The sequence below is a fragment of the Trichosurus vulpecula genome, chromosome 2, assembly GCF_011100635.1.
Source record: "Trichosurus vulpecula isolate mTriVul1 chromosome 2, mTriVul1.pri, whole genome shotgun sequence".
NCBI classification, from domain to species: Eukaryota; Metazoa; Chordata; class Mammalia; order Diprotodontia; family Phalangeridae; genus Trichosurus; species Trichosurus vulpecula.
Window position 1 is genome coordinate 393,982,291 of NC_050574.1, and position 16,456 is coordinate 393,998,746.

A 16,456-nucleotide genomic window follows, 5' to 3' on the forward strand; every position below is an offset into this window, starting at 1 on the left:
AGTATCCTGCCTTCTCCCCTCCAAAAAAAACAGTATTTACAATTTAAAAAAAGTTTGACAATATTTTCCTACTTTCCTCATTTTCTTACCTCTTTTTTTTCTTCTCTCTCGTATTATCTTCTGCGCTATCCTTTTCCATCGAGGCAAAGAGCTTAAAAGTTTAAGTTTGGACATTATTGAGAGGTCATTGCAGACTGCAGGACGCAATTCATTAAAAAGGAATCGCAAACGTTCAATGACAGGAGCACACACTTCCTTATAAGAACGCCCCTGCTCCTGATGTGTCTACAAGTTAAACACATGGAGGTTGAGAGGGGAAGAGAGAAGAGAGTCAATTTTTTTTACACAAAACTAGAAGGTATAGAAGAAAAGTATAGTCATTGATACTAAATGGCATATACATTTACCTTAATTAGTGAGCATTTTGCTTGGTAGACAACTCTACAAACATCCACTACGGACTTAGGCAATGTTCTGTGTTTAACTTGGTCAACACCAAGTGTAACTGGATGAACTAAAGATAAGGCCACATGACCTACACAAGGCATTTTAAAAAAAAAGAACATAATGTGTGTAGTTAGCATAAAAGTAAGGTTAGTCAAAAATATACTTGTAGGACATCTAAGACCAAAATTTTAATACCTAAATCTTCATGTTTTAGAAGACAACATAACAGGAGACGTCCCACTTCTTCCACAGGATGTTCAGGAGGAAATGTTATTGGTGTGGTCAAATGGCACTGCTTGCAGTACCTTTCTATCTGACATAAAAAATCCTGAAAACAGAAACAATTAAAACTAAATTCTTAATAGGCACCACTATGAAATTATATAATCTTAAATATTTCATATACTCGACATCTGAAATACTTTGAAATTTTACTTGAATATAAAACCAAAGTCATTACCAAAAAATTCTTCCCTCTCATGCAGAATAAATTACCTAAATGAGCCTCAAAAAAAGTATATAGAAATCAATGATAGCAAAGTGCCTTTAGCATAACAAAATAAAACTAAATATTATTAAATGATTAATGTGGGTATCTCTAAACACTTTTCTCCACTAACTAAAACACCAATCATGAGAATATATTACCTTCACGGTATGGTCCTGAATATTATTGTCTGCAATGGCTTGCAAAAATGGTTGGGAATGATCACTCAAAGTCAATCTATGGGAATACAGCTTGGATTTGTTTGGAGTGGTATTTCCAGGAGAACTGCAATGGTCTTCATCTTTTTCTTCATTGTAACTATAATGTATCTGACTGGTCTGCAAACCTCCAGAGAATATAGATGACTTAAGCCACTCTGGGGAATACAGAAACAAATTTTAAGAAGAAAATGTGGAACATTAGTAAGCAATAATATACTTTACCTTGGGGGGAAGGAGGTAGCAGGGGTGTTGATCACTGAGGTGTAGTCTGAAAAGTGCTGGACTTGACATCAGTTGACCTCAAATCCCAGTTTTTATTAGCTATTTACTCTAAATCAAATTGCTCTGCCACTTCAAAATTCAGTTTATTCACATGCAAAATGAAGATAATTACCGTTTCCCTACTTGTCTTAAGTCCTTGTTGTGAGCAAAGTGCTTTACAAACCTTAAAATACAACAGGAATGTGGGGAGGTATTATTTATGCACCCTGAAAACTATGCACTGAGCATGCTCAAATAGCTGCATTTGGAAGTTGGAATATTTCCCCAATCAAAAATGTTCAATTATTTACTTAGCCAATGAAGAGCACTGTTTCTGGACCAAAAACAATAGAAACTAATATATTACCCTTGTTTTCAAGGAGATGTATCAAGTAGTTGTTGATATGCAAAAAGATATTAAGAATACGTACAAAGGAAAATACAAATTAATTTTTAACACACTGTAAAACAAATAAAATCAAATGAGTAGATAAGGCCTGATTTGGGTCAGCCTGGCCTGGGAAGACAAGAGTTGGGAGACCTAACTCTGCTACATACTAACTGTGGAAACATGGGTAAGCCACCCAAGTCACTAAAACTGTAAGAAACAGGTTATCAGTCTTAATGGGTGGAAGGAGTTTCCATACCAATGTTTCCACACCAATGAAATAAATCACAGGTCTAGACCCCCAAAAAAGCTTTGCAAGGATATTAGGTAAACATAGTAAGACTAATTCTGAGGTAATATTTCCTAGGAAAAAGATGACAATCTTGAACTGAGTTTTAGAGTATAAAGACTAAGAAAAAGACAGGGAAAGCTTTTCATATGAAAGAAACGACATATGCTAAGGCAGACAAGTCAAGTAGAAAAAAGAAAGCAAATATGACAACAAACAACTGTTCTTGCCCACTGTCAATTAAACAATTATGTTCCATTGAGAAGCTTGAGATACAAAGAAAAAAGTGAACACCCCTGTTCCCAAGGACCTTACAATCTATTGGGGAGACAACATATACTATATAGAGTTATATGCAAAAAAGATACAAGGAAACTGGGGGAGGGGGGTAACTGCAGATAAGAAGAATGAGAAAGGCTTCTTGTAGAAGGCAGTGCTTGAACTGAGCTTCAAAAGAACCTAAGGACGTTACAGAAGAAAATACAAAGGCAGCACATTTCAGGCATGGGGGACAGCCAATTAATGCAAACGCAATGACTGAGACGGGGAATGGAAAGCTATGTATGAGGAATTTGAGCAAGGAAGAATGGCTATACTATACAGTGTGGAAAAGGTAAATACAATAAAATTATATATAGAATCCCTTGTTTCCTTCAAAGTTTTGCTCAACCTCAACATTCTGCAGGAAGCCTTTCCTAATGCCCCCCAGATGCTGGTACACTCCCTCCTTATACCCAATCTAAAGAAAATTTATATTGCAGTTATTATGTATGTATGTGTATACATGTATTGGGTGTGCTTCTGTGTGTGTGAGTGCGCACACGCACATATTTGAGACTAGGTCTCCCTAGTTATTTAGCCCAGAATTCAAGTACACACTGGCCATTCACAGGCCTCCTCTCATTGCTGATCGGCTAGAAGCTTGGATGTTGTTTATGACCTGGGCTGGTTTACCCATCCTTAAGCAGCATGGTGGCTAAGAAGTTTACAACTTCAGGATTATTCTTGAGATCCATGCTTGTTCACTCCATAGGGAGTGACATCGCTGAAACCCCATCTGACCCCACAAAGGGTAGCAGACTGCACAGTCCAGCCAAGGAAAGGGATGTTGAATGGAGGAGAAGGATGGAGCAGAATTCATGGGCAGAGTGCAGAACAGTGCCTGTACTCAGAACAACGGGCAAAAACAGTCTTGTACTTGAGTGAGGAGAGACTGGAAACCCAGCTTTTCTTAATTTTCTTAAATTTCTTAAATTTTTTAAAGTAAGTTTTTTTAAATAAGAAACAAAATTTTAAAACCAATTAGAAGAAAATTCTTCAAATATGAAGGAAAGGTAATTAAAACAACGCAGATTATTCTACATGTTTGAGATATCTAAGAGAATCCAGTAGGATATTCCATAGAGTAAAGGAGATAAAGCTGCAACCCAAAATAACCTACAAAGCTGGACCTAATTATAAGTGAAAAAGATGGATATTTAATAAGAGAGATATCTGAAGCGTTTCTGAAAAAACACAATAAAACAAAACCTAGGTGTGCAGATTATTTGGCCTGTAAATATATATGTAAGACAACCAATAAGAGACTAATGAAATCAGTTCTCTCCTGTTTATCAATTATTGCATATTTTTTAAAAATTTGAACTGTGGAGTTAAAGAAAGAACAAAGAAGGGTCTCCAAGAAACAAAAAGAACCTAAAGGGAACTTGAAGAATCAGGAAAAGGAAAGACTGAAGAGCTGCATTAATATCCCATGTACTTCCTAGTGAATCAGAATCTTTTGCAGAAGGGTATAACAGTGGGAAGTTGCATGAATGGGGAAAGGTGGAGGAGATAAAGACAGAGGGATGATGCTTCCCTACGAAATCCATATAGTGAAGCAATAATAATTCCTTTAGTCTTTTAGCATGATGAGGCAGAGTGGGGAAGGCTGTGGGAGAATAGGCTAAAAACAGGGGAGTAGGAGGACTGGGACAGGGAAGAGAGTAAGGGGAAATGAGTTGGACGGAATCTTACTCTAGAAGGTGAAATGAAAGATTGTTACTAAAAGACACTGTCATGGGAAAGGAACTGCAGTGAAAGACTGGTCTCTTATAACTGGTTTCTTCAGGGGAATAGGGGTGAGGAATTTGCACACTAGGAAGAAACCACCTTGTCTGAAACAGGGTCCCTATTTTGGAAATGCTGGATTCAAAACATCTCTAATCTGAAATGCCCAGTAGGGAGTTGGTGATATTGACAGGAGTTCAGGAGACACACTTGGGCTGGATACATAGATCTGGAAGTCATATCTTGCATAGAGATGATAATTAAAGCCACGGATGCTAAAGACATTGTCAAGAGAATGTAGAGAGAGAAGAGGACCCAGGACAAAGTGTTAGGGTACACCCAGTTATGGAATGTAATATGAATGAAGAGGCAGCAAAGACTGAGGAGTTAAACATGTAAGAAAAAGAGAAGAGAGAATTCAGAAGGAGAGAATGCAGTTAACAGTACTGAATACAGAATAGAGGTCTAGAAGTATGAGGAGTAAAAAAAGATCACCATGTCTGGCAATTAAGAGGCCATTAGTAACTTTGGAAAGAACAGGTTCTGTTGCATATTGAGGTTGGAAGGAAGACTTCAAAGGGTTGAGAAGAGGAGATGAAGTGAAAGCAGCAAGTATAAGTAGCATTTGCCAGGAGTTGGGCTGAGAAAGGAAAGAGAAACATAGCATGATAACCACAGGGTGGATGGCAAGGTCTAGAAGGATGAGGAGATGGGTATGACTGAAAGGAATTGGGAAGGAACCAGCAGATAAGGAAAGAATGAATACGGGAAGAAAAGGGACAGTAGATAAGTGAAGGGTCAATCCACTGAAGAAATCAAAAGTGAATGATATAGCAAGGGCACATGTAGATAGGTAGGTCCTGGCAAAGATAAGAGGTACCTCATTATTAGAGACTGGAGAAAAGCAGAAGTAGGGGATGACCATCAAGGAATACTGAGATTAAAAAAAGAAGGGAAGAAGAGTAACATCAGAATGAGTTGCCTTAATTTTCTCAGTAATGTGGGAGGCAAGGTGATTAGCTGAACTGTCGGGGGAGAGAGAGGCATGGGAGGGCTGAGTAAAGGAAAGAAGGTTTGGATAGCATCTGTGGGAAGTGAGACAGGGAACCAATGAGGGAAGAGTAAAACGACTGCCCAGCTACACTGAGTGCCCAGTGGAGATTAGAAATATAATTTTGTACTGTACCAAGGAGTTCAGATGAGTGCTTTTTCTCCACTCAACAACATATGAGTAGGAATAGAGGGGGTAGACAGAGCAGTGACTCAAGGCTAAGATTTGGCAAAGTATTAGGGGCAAAAAGACAAAATGGGAAAGGACCGTATGGAGATAAACTAGGTAACCGTAAGCCAAGATTGAGAAGGAAAAAAGTGAAGTCTGAACTGGGGTAATAGCCTGAGAAAGTACTTAGAGATAGGATTGCTGTTTATGATAAGGGCATAGAAGGAGCAAAACATAGGAAGAAGTAGAATTAGATCATGACACAAGAATGTCAAAATATTTGACACATTGAAGGATATGTAAATTCAGTTCTTGATCGCATACAGCAAAAGAGTAACATATTAAGTGAGTCACTGCATCCTGTCTTGGCACCTTTATCTGCAAATGATCTTATGTACCTCCAGAAAAAAAAAACCTTTTACAACATTCACAAGGCGACTGTAATATGTCATGGGAATACTACAGTTACTTTCAATTAATAGTACTTTGGTAGGACAGATCATTCATCACTTCTTCGTAGATGGAAAACTTAAACTACTTAGTGGAAGGAAAACTTATTTTTAGGATCACCTATTCCACATACTTTTAACTCACACCAACCAGAACAAGGGATAATACAAAAACTGACAGTGACCAAAAATATACACCGATATATGAAAAACTATCATTAAAATAAGTGTTTAAGTAACATATTTCCCATCATTTAATGCAGCAACTTAGTTACAAATTAAGGAGAAGTGAGGATTTACTTTAAATTAGATAAATATTACATACACATTTTTATCTTAAGTTCTTCATCAAAATATATAAAATTGGAACAGGGATATGATGCCAATTTTAGCACATTCAAAAGTAGGCACTCCTTGATAGTTTGTAAGGTAGGCCATTTATAAGCCATTAAATAATGTAATCATCTTTAATATATTTGATTTATTCCTAATTGTATTCTAATGTTTATTATTCTGATATCACTTCAAATTTAAATTTGCATAGACTTTATATTTCTAAATATAAGAGTAACTTAATCATTATTTTTACTAATTAACAACAATACTTCCTCTTCCACAATGCTACTTAATGGCAAACTGATACTAAGGCCGATTTAATGTACTAATTAATATTCAATTTAAAGGAAGAAAAATTTTTCTTACTGGCACATTCAACCTCCACAGGAGACAGTGGTGTGCTCATTGCTAAATAGGAAGCATGAAGTCCAAGAAGGAGTCCCAGATTTCGTTCTGGGTCTATGAGAGGTGAAGAGAGACTGCTAAGGTCTGGTGTTGTAATCACTTCCTGATCAGGCTAGTAAAATGAAAAAAATCCATCAGCAACTTGAGAATATAGATTTAATTTAAAATGATAAACAAGAAAAAGATACACAGTTTACATTAAAAAACTAGTCTAAAAACTCAACTTGAGTTCCTGTTTCTTACTCACTCATACTATTGTTTATGAAGACAAGAGATTTCTAAAAATATCAGTGTGCTACAATGGTAGAATTAACTTTTTTACATGTTATTTAAAAGTTCTAAGCACCTTAATTTCATGGCATATATCAAATGCATGTTTTTATTATAAATTGAAATGAAGCTATAATTACATTTACATCAGAAAATTATTCAAGAAATAGAGAGTTCCTGGGGCTAACATATCTATTCTTCAGCATATAGGTTGCATAAAATGGTTACATGCAGAAGCAACCCTGTGGAAAGCAAAAGAACTACGTACTTACATACTACTACTCCCCTTTGCCAACTGTGGCCAAAAATATCAAGTGGAAGTAGCTTCCGCTTTACTAAAAATAGAACCCTTTCCAAACAAGAGTCAAATATTAATCACGTTCAAGACTCATTGTCAAAAAATAGAAAAACTAAACTTTACTGATTTGCTAATTACCTAATATAGAGCCTTACTTGCAGAAAAGTTTCTAAGTAAGCCACAAAAGTGATAATCTTTGGTTTTATTATTCATATTATATAAAAAGTTCTTTAAATAAAGGCAAGGTTCAGCACATATATTCATTAACTTTATTGAAATTTTCTACACAAAGTAACTTAGCAATTTCACATCCAGAATAATTATCCTCTGTAGAGGAACACACGCCTTAATTACTTTAACTGTTATGGCATATAAGGCTTTTTTGCTTTCAAGTTATACAGTAATACCAAAATATCCTTTAAAAGAAATGACTAAATAATTTTCCAACATCCTTGGTTATATCAACTATGACAATAATAGTGTGCTGAACTGGAATAAGTTGGTGTATCCTAACATAAAAAGGGGCACACATTTTTTTCATTCTTGAGCTAATTCAATATTGAACAACTCCAACTTTCCATATAACATTTAACATATAACATTTAAGCAAAAAGGCATAAAAATTGCATTTTTTCTGAAAAATACCTCATCTTCCATATTAGGCATCATTTTAGCAATAACGTAAAAGCTCTAGCACACCACTGTATTTTAAGTTGTCTTAAAAATTACAAGCTTACATATGAAATCATGTTAAATTACTACTGATGACAGATATTTCATGTTTTCCCTGTTACATGTAAATTTGTTATGCAAATCATTATATCACAAAACTAAAAGCAAATTTCATCTAACAGAGATGCAATATGACATTTACTCAACTCAAATTTTACCTCCATATACTGGCCAACACAAAATGCATGCATTGATTCCCTTGTATCCTCAAACTGCAAAGCAGCTTCCAAAGCAACCACTGGGTCATCACCTGCAAACTGAGCTATAATAAAAAAGAAATCAAAACATTGATAATTATAAAAAAGGAATACCATTTCAAAAATATTTACAGGCTCAACTGCTTGGATTTCAGCCTTAATATAAGGAACAGTGGTTGATAGAGATATTTATCAACATGCTAAAAAGAAGGGATATCTAAAGACTCTTCCTAATCAAGGCTAAGGTAAACCCAAGAATGAATGAATGAATGAATGAATAATAATGAAAGCGAGGTGCGTAGCCCCAATTTAGATGGCACTGCCTAAATACTCTAAAGTGATGGATACATCAAGATGTACTAGATAACCTAAATGTTCTCTATAAAATGACAGTTGACACAATTTCTGATTATGAAATTAAAAACATCTTACCAAGAATACTATTGCCTGTTAAAGACTGTGTCTGAAAGTCTTTTATATCATATACTTTCCCATCAATCACTGTCCAGAAGCCTCCATCTTTATTGTGGTTCTCCAGATCAGCTTTACGTATAAGCGTTACTTCTTCATTATTTCTACAACTTTGACCTGTAAAAAATGACCCTGAAAGGAGAAATACATGGTGAAAAATATTCATTGCTAAGATGCACAGACTATATTTTCACTGCGAGACTGACATTAAAAAGAAAGTAGCAAATGGAAGGGGAAACGTAATGGAATGGTCTAAAATTGGTCAAGAGCTTCACATAGAAAATGATAAAATAAATGCTGCAGTATGCAGCTGCGCTGACCCGCCATAAACTGCTATGAAAATAAAAACAGAAATAATAGACTACACACAAATTCCTTTCCAAATGACCCAGAAATAAATTTCCTCAACCTTGTTTAGTACAAAGAGAAACTATAAAGAATTTCTATTTTGTTAATATCTAATTAGTCAACTGAATATTTCAGGAAAAAAGTTTTGTCTAGATGTTGACAAATGATATAGCATTTAAATTCAAGACATATTTATTAATCATCTATTATGAGCTGAGCCCTGAGATAAGGGAATTAAATGACACACACATAACTACTATAATACAAAATAATATATTCTGCAATAATCATAATAGTTCTCACTTATGCAGAGCTTTAAGATTTGCAAAGTGTTTTACATACATTATTTTACTGGATCTCCACAACTAAGCTTGTAGGGTATATGCTAGAATTCTCTTAATTTTACAGATGAAGAAACTAAGGGTTAGAGAGGTTAGATGACTTTCCCAGAGTCAGAGATACAAGCAAAGTGTCATGTGAAGTTCAAAAAATAAAGAACATGCAAAGAGATATGTGCAGGGACACGGCAAGCAGAAGAGAGGACAGGAAAAGTAGGGAAAATAGTAAAAGATAAGGTTGGAAAGATAGGTGACAAGACTATAGAGAGTCTTCAACATCTGGCAAAGGAGCTTTCAATTTATTGCATTCCAAAAACAAGACGAAGAGAATGAAGTCTAGATGTGGGGAAAAGGAAAACGGACACAAGAAGGTCTGCCCAAGAAGACAGCAATGAGCATATAAATTGATACAGTGGCAATTAGATAAAAGAGGAGGGGATAGATATGACAAATCCTATGGAGACAGAAAGCATAGGACTTGTTAACTGACTGGATACAGTCAGCAGAGGAAAAAGAAAAATCAGTATTTATATCAATATTTCAAAGACAGCAGACTAGTTGAAAGGCATTGCCACTAAGTCAACAGGAAAAGTAGGTTTTGGAAAAACAAAAAAGTAAGTTCGTTTTGGACAAACTTGAGATGCAAGTGAGACATCCAGGTAAGCGTCTGCTGCTCAGGGCAATGGTCAAGCCTTTCTATGACTGACAAGACTTATGAGTCGTTTACACAGACATGATAAATGAAATACTGCAGCTAAACGAAATCACCAAAGGAAAAAAATTGTGAACACTGAAAAGGTACCTGAATCCTGAATTCTGGCATTCCTGATTCTAAAACCAACATTTTTTTCAGAAACAAATTTAATCTCATCAACTTTTTAAGCTATACACTACCATTAAATTAAGTAAAAGTAAATACATAAACCTAACTTGTATCAAATGGGAATATAATCAAGACCATGTACCAAGATGAGTGAACTATAAATTTAGGTTAAACTTCTCATGTCTTCACATTTTATTATGTCTCTAAGTCCATGAGACTTGATTCTCCAACATCCAGACATGTGACTTAGATTTAAGAACACATGAAAAGTACAAATAATAAAATGGTTACACATATATTTCAAGTGGTAAATATAAGCAGAATTAATTTCATTACCAAATCATACAATTTCTCTATTAAGATGAAAATAATATAAATAATCAAAAGATTCAGAAAATGGAACTCTTATCAATCCACAAGTCTCATTCCAAAGAAGTACAATTTTATCTGGACAGTTAAAGGTAAGATTAGTAGCCATCATTAATACAGAGCATGTAAAAAGAGATATTGGAGGCCACCTAGTTCATCCTTCTACCTTTAAGCTAGATCATATCTTAGAAATGCTCTAAAGCACGGAATCTATTCTTTCTCTGGGGGAAAAAAAAAACCATCCCACCTCCCCCCTCTCCATTTGCTTGCTCCCTCATACTCTTCCCATTTTCAGAATCTCTCATTAATCTATTCCATTATTTAACGAAACTAACAGAAATTATTCATGCCATGTAGTATAAAGTCCTAATCTCAGAAAAATTACTTATCTATCTCCACTTCACAATAATCCTTGACACAAAAAAGCAAAGGAAAAAATCCAGTATCTAGACTGTTACTTCTAAATAAAAGATTTTTTTATGACAAATCCCAAATTAAGATGTCTCTCATATTTCCGACTATGAATAATTTAAGTTAAAACAGCATACCCATTATTCCAGGCCATGCTAAATCCTCATTATCATCTCTCTCTTTTCCTGGTGCCAAATGGTTAAACCTATCCAGATGTTCCAGTAGGCCAGCCAAGAGAGGAATTGCCCCAGCTTCTTGCATTAATCCAGGACTTTTACTGAGCAAGAGGACAATAGATACTATCAACTCTGGAAGAAGAACACCTAAAGGAGAAAGAAAATACAGTGAACTCTAAAGTATATATTTTAAGATAGAAGTCATTTCAAAGCATCCTTTAAACTGAGTTATTAAAAAACACCTCAGGTGTTAAGATTCTGTTCCCTTTTCATTAAGTGATGATTTGATATTTTATAAGTATAGAATTTTTGTTTTACTAAGCTATAAGAACATATTTTTCCTAAAATAATTTCCTTCAAAAAATCACATATATTAAATATTTCATCTATCCTGAAAATTCTAAGAGCATACCAGTACTCTTATTATCATAAAAAGGCCTCAGGTTAAATTTCCAACTAGTAATTTCTTTCCATTTTGTCCAACAACAGGTTAAAAAAAATCCTACAGAGGCTACATGTCACAATACAAAAATTTCTTAAGTTTCTAACAGGAATAAGTCTTTTGTCACACTGCAACGAAATTCAAAATTCATATCAATCTCTAATTTAAAGACATATTGAGATTAATCGAAATCTGAGCAATCAAAATATCGCATTCATCTATTACAAGAGCTACCTGTTAGATCACCATCCACAACACGAGATACTTCTGCAAAGTGCCGATAACTGGTAGATGCAATGCTAGTTGCCACAGGCAATATATCTCCAATGTGTGTACACAAAAGAGCTGTATATTTCTTCAGTAAAGAACCAACTCCTAATAGCTCAGGACCTTGAAGAAAAAATTACAAAATTAAGAATTCTATTTCAAATTGCATTTTATTTGTTATTATATTATGCTGCTTTGTTTATAATTAATTAAAGTTTTACCATCATTCTCTAAGGAGTTCTTAACCTTTTTTATGTCATGGACCTTGCTTTGGCAGTCTGATAAAGCCAATGGATCTATTCTCAGAATATTCATAATTGATAGATATGCTAAATTTTAGTTAGAGGCTGGTGAAAATAAAGATGTAGTTTTTTGCCCCTACTCAAGTTCTTCAACCCCCTGAAATCTATCCAAGGATCCCCAAGGGATCAACAGACCCCAAGTTAAGAACCTCTGTACTATGTACTCCTCTCATCTACACTACTCTAGTAATCAACTTAAGTTTAGTGCCTATCTATTCTCCCTATCCCACAGGTCTTGTCTATATGCTTAGATCACATGGTCAGGACTCTTAATGTATTATTAGATCACATGACCAGGCCTGTTAAACATTTAGTTATACAATACCTAGGACAGTTATTAAAGGAACAGTGGAAGTTTTATAACATATAATTTCCAAATCCTCCAATTTAAGTTATTCAATAGGAATAATTCTTGGCAATTTTCCAAAAATGCTAGGTAGTACATTGGATAAAAGGCTAGACCTAGAGTCAGGAAGAGTTAAGTTCAAATCCAACCCTAAACTCTTGCTAGCACTCCGTCTGCCTTAGTTCTCTCAAGTATGATACAGGGATAATAACAGCACCTACCTCCCAAGACTGCTGTGAGGTTCAAATGAGATAATATTTGCAAAGTGTTTAGCAGATTGCCTGGCATACAATAAATGTGTGGCTCTTTTTTTAAAAATCTCAATTCTTTTCAGCAATAAAAATACTTATACTTCAGATGAAATGATTTAAATTGCTACCCTGTGATAATAAAGAGGTTTTCTCCATGCAAAATTTTTATCTTTTAATCCATTTAGTTGTTTTTTTTCATTTCAAACCAGTAGTATCTTCAATTTCATCTTTTCCTATCTACAAAACCTTATTTTGTTAACCCAGGATGGAGGGGAAAGGGGGAATTACAGCACACATGCATGTGTGCATGTATGTGTCTGTGTGTGTGCGTGTGTCTTGTGTATGTGCATGTGTCTGTGTGCGTGTGTGTATCTTCTGGAGAGCCAATCTTAACCATGAGGAACTAGAAGAACTTAGATGCAAACATACAAAAAATGCAGCAAGGGTCCATCTACTGAGATGGAGCAATTTATTTAAATGATTCCTTATTTCTTAAGCATGAGAGTTCCAAATGTTCTGACACTGATAACTCTATTATAATTGTGATAAGTTTACTATATTTAATTTGAAATAACAACTTTACTAAAGAAACACAAACTTGTGTTCTCTGACATGATCTGTATTCAGTGTGAAAGCACAATTAACTAAAATTGCTCAATGGTTGTAATAAAAATATGTTCAATAGGAAAACTGAGGAGAAAATAATGTTATTAATTTTAAATCAGCATTTAACATGTACATCCGAGTCCAAATCGAAAAGTATAGATAACAGGCATCTTAAATACCACTAAAAAAAAATTAAGCTACTTACCAAAGGAATTTGAGACCTGACCACCATTGTCTCCTGGATAGAGTTTACTAATAAGCAAACGTTGAAAACGAAGCAACAAATCCAGGGAGGCAGATCTGTCTTGACTATATTGCTCATGGTCAAGACAGGATGAAATTCGACGAGCAACATCTTTCAATTTCGCTATTGTCTGTGAGGCAATATTTCTAAGTGAAATAAAAAGATATTTTTTAAAATGTTATTACATTGTGCAAAAAAGGCTATGATATTCTCTGCAAAGCATCATAAAATTCTATTTTATTCTAAATTTGCAATTTAAAAAAAATAATCACATAAGTTGAAAAGAAAACATAGTATGTATTCTTTTATAGTAACTTCTTTCATCAAGCATTTTCAAATTGATATTAGAATCTGAACCATTATCGAAGAGAATGCTGTGGACCACCAAACTGTTTAGAGCGATTACTGCTATAACGTTTTAAGATTTTTTTTTATCCAAATCTGTTACTTCGATGATATAGGCAAATCCTAGCATGAAAACTCCCTCTACCAATGCATTTTGGCATGGCTCTGCAACTTTCTGAGCCTTAAAAAGTTGTGTGGAAGACTGAGAGGTTAGGGTAAGTGGTTTGCCCAAGGTCCTATACTCTGTTGTAAGCACTACAGAAAACTTACACAGTACAGGGTCTGCGAAATCAGAAGAAAAATGGGTTTTGAAATGAGTACTGAGGTTTTTTCATGCAGTGAAGCGACACTGGATTTGAAGTCAAAAGACATGGATTTGAATTATAGCTTTGCTACTTATTATCTGAGTAAGTTTGGGTAAGTAAATGAACCTCTCTAGTCATTATCAGTTTCCTCAGCTTAAATAAAGGGATTGGAATTAATCTCCAAGTTTCCTTCCAGCTCTAAATCCTATGAGCCTACAGTTGCCATTACGAATATATGTATGAACTTAAAATATTTCATATTCTAACTCACCAATTCTCCCATCCTGTGAGATTGACAAATAAAAGGGGACCATTTTATAATGGTACATTCGCCCAAAAAGCTCTTTATGAATCAAGTAACTGTAAATATCCTGGCAGAGCTTGGCTGGTTTTATGCAACTCATAAGGCATTTAATAAGAGCCTCATGTATAAAGCACTGAATTAGGCACTGGGGATACAATGAGATCATTATCATTCCTTTCCCTCAAGGAATAACCCCTCCTTCGTACTTACGAGGAAAAGGATAGAGGGGATACAATATTCACAAAGTAAACACAAAGTATACTAAGAACATTCATATTAATTTTGATGGGGGTTATAAGTCTCTTGTAGGCACTGGCACCTGAGCTTAGATCTTAATGGAGCCAGAAGTCCTAAAAGGTGGAAGTTAGGAGAGAGGGAATTCATGTACAGGGGGCAGCCTCTGAAAAGGCCTAGAAACAATCAATAATCTATCATGAATAGTGAATAGCAAGTCAGAAAGTCTGGCTTACAGAACAGAGTGTATGAGGGGGAGTAACATAAAATAACTACAACAGAAGCTCTCAACTTAGGTTCAATAGATTGTGGATAGAGTCTGTGGACAGATTTCAGGGGAATCCATGAATTTAGATGGGAAAGAAATTACATCTTTATTTTCACCTCTAACTGAAGTTTGGTACTTCCTTCAACTAGACAACTTGGCAACAGACATCATTCAGAGAAGGGATTCATAAGCTTGCACAGGCTGCCAAAGGGGACCACAACTGAAAAAAAGTTAAGAACCTCTCTTCCAGAAAGGCAGGCTGGAATAAATAAATTTCTTCAGGCTTTTTAAATGCCAAACAATGGACTTTTCATTTTATCTTAGAGGTATAAGAGAACCACTGAATCTTCTTGATGGTTTTATGGTTTTATATCAGCGCTTTAGGAATATCAATTTGGAAGCTATAGACAGTAGACTAGAGAGGGGAAAGGCTGGACAAAGCAAAACTAAATAGTTGCACATTACAGTAGTCAGTCATCAGGTGACATAGGGCCTGAACTAGGTTAGTAGCCTTGGGGAGTAGAGAAAGGGGACAGATGCTATAAATGTGATAGAAACAGAATTAAAAAGATATGAAAACTAACCAGACAGGGGATTGAGAGGCGGGAAATAATCAGGATGATGAAGAGTTTACATAACTTTAAGGACTTCATCCTTTTGTGAAGCAAAAAAGGACTCAAATCTTCATATTATTTTTTGTATAGATCTATCCTTATATTTCCATACCCACTTTACAGGTTTTGACATAGAAACAATAGCCACAGCTGCCAAATATCTTCTATTAAAGTTGTCTGATAGGGACAAATAATACCATGTTTATTGGAGGGAAAGGATGATATACAATCAAGCTGAGTGAAAAACAGGCCAAAAGTAAAGCAAAAATCAGGAACAGGATTAGCCTATAAAGGAGCAACAGCAGCTAAAGCTAGCAATCTGACCTAGTTTCTGTATTAAGAGAACAAATGATTATGTTTTAAACTCCAAGAAGTATTCTTGAACAGAAATATTTTTGAAGAGTCTAACAGTAACCTTAGACCCCAGAACACTAGCCCTCCTTCTGTCCACTCTGGAGTGTCAATGTGGTTTCCATAGAACCTTCTCATTTGGGTCTGAGTCAAAAAAGCGATGCATTTTCTCTAAGTTTCACAAAAGAAGAGGAGTTTTCAACAAAACTCAGTTAACCTTGTCTTCTTAAAAAAAAAAAAATCTAGATAACCAGTATGCTGGCTCCATTCATAGAGATTAAGAGGGGAAGTTCGTAAGGATCATTCCCAGGGTAGTCGGGTTTGCCTATTACACAACTCTCAGGTACTCCCTATCTTGACCTCATCGATTATCTAAAGAAGTCTGCAAGTTAAACAACACCTACAAGCATGAGACAAGAAAACTGTAAGGCATTCAGATTAAGGAGCATATATTTGCTACTACTTTTTAGTGGCTTTATATACTAATGCCATGTGTACCCTTGTGAAATCTACCATTTTCAAGAATATTTCTGCTGATAACATCACCCAGAGGATTAATTCTAGGAAACTAACAACTGTATGGAAACAAGTAT

General features: G+C 35.1%; 1 protein-coding gene across 1 annotated transcript in view; it reads right to left on the minus strand.

Annotated features, from left to right (window-relative positions):
- Positions 1-16,456, minus strand: part of HERC2 (HECT and RLD domain containing E3 ubiquitin protein ligase 2) — a 225,522-nt gene that overhangs the window by 113,922 nt on the left and 95,144 nt on the right. The window contains exons 21-30 of the mRNA XM_036745184.1: positions 13,404-13,588; positions 11,661-11,816; positions 10,946-11,131; positions 8,481-8,651; positions 8,010-8,113; positions 6,513-6,663; positions 1,096-1,310; positions 643-775; positions 408-535; positions 90-285 (exon numbers count right to left, since the gene is read on the minus strand). Coding sequence (XP_036601079.1) covers positions 90-285; positions 408-535; positions 643-775; positions 1,096-1,310; positions 6,513-6,663; positions 8,010-8,113; positions 8,481-8,651; positions 10,946-11,131; positions 11,661-11,816; positions 13,404-13,588 — 1,625 coding nt within the window. The remainder of the gene's footprint in view (positions 1-89; positions 286-407; positions 536-642; positions 776-1,095; positions 1,311-6,512; positions 6,664-8,009; positions 8,114-8,480; positions 8,652-10,945; positions 11,132-11,660; positions 11,817-13,403; positions 13,589-16,456) is intronic.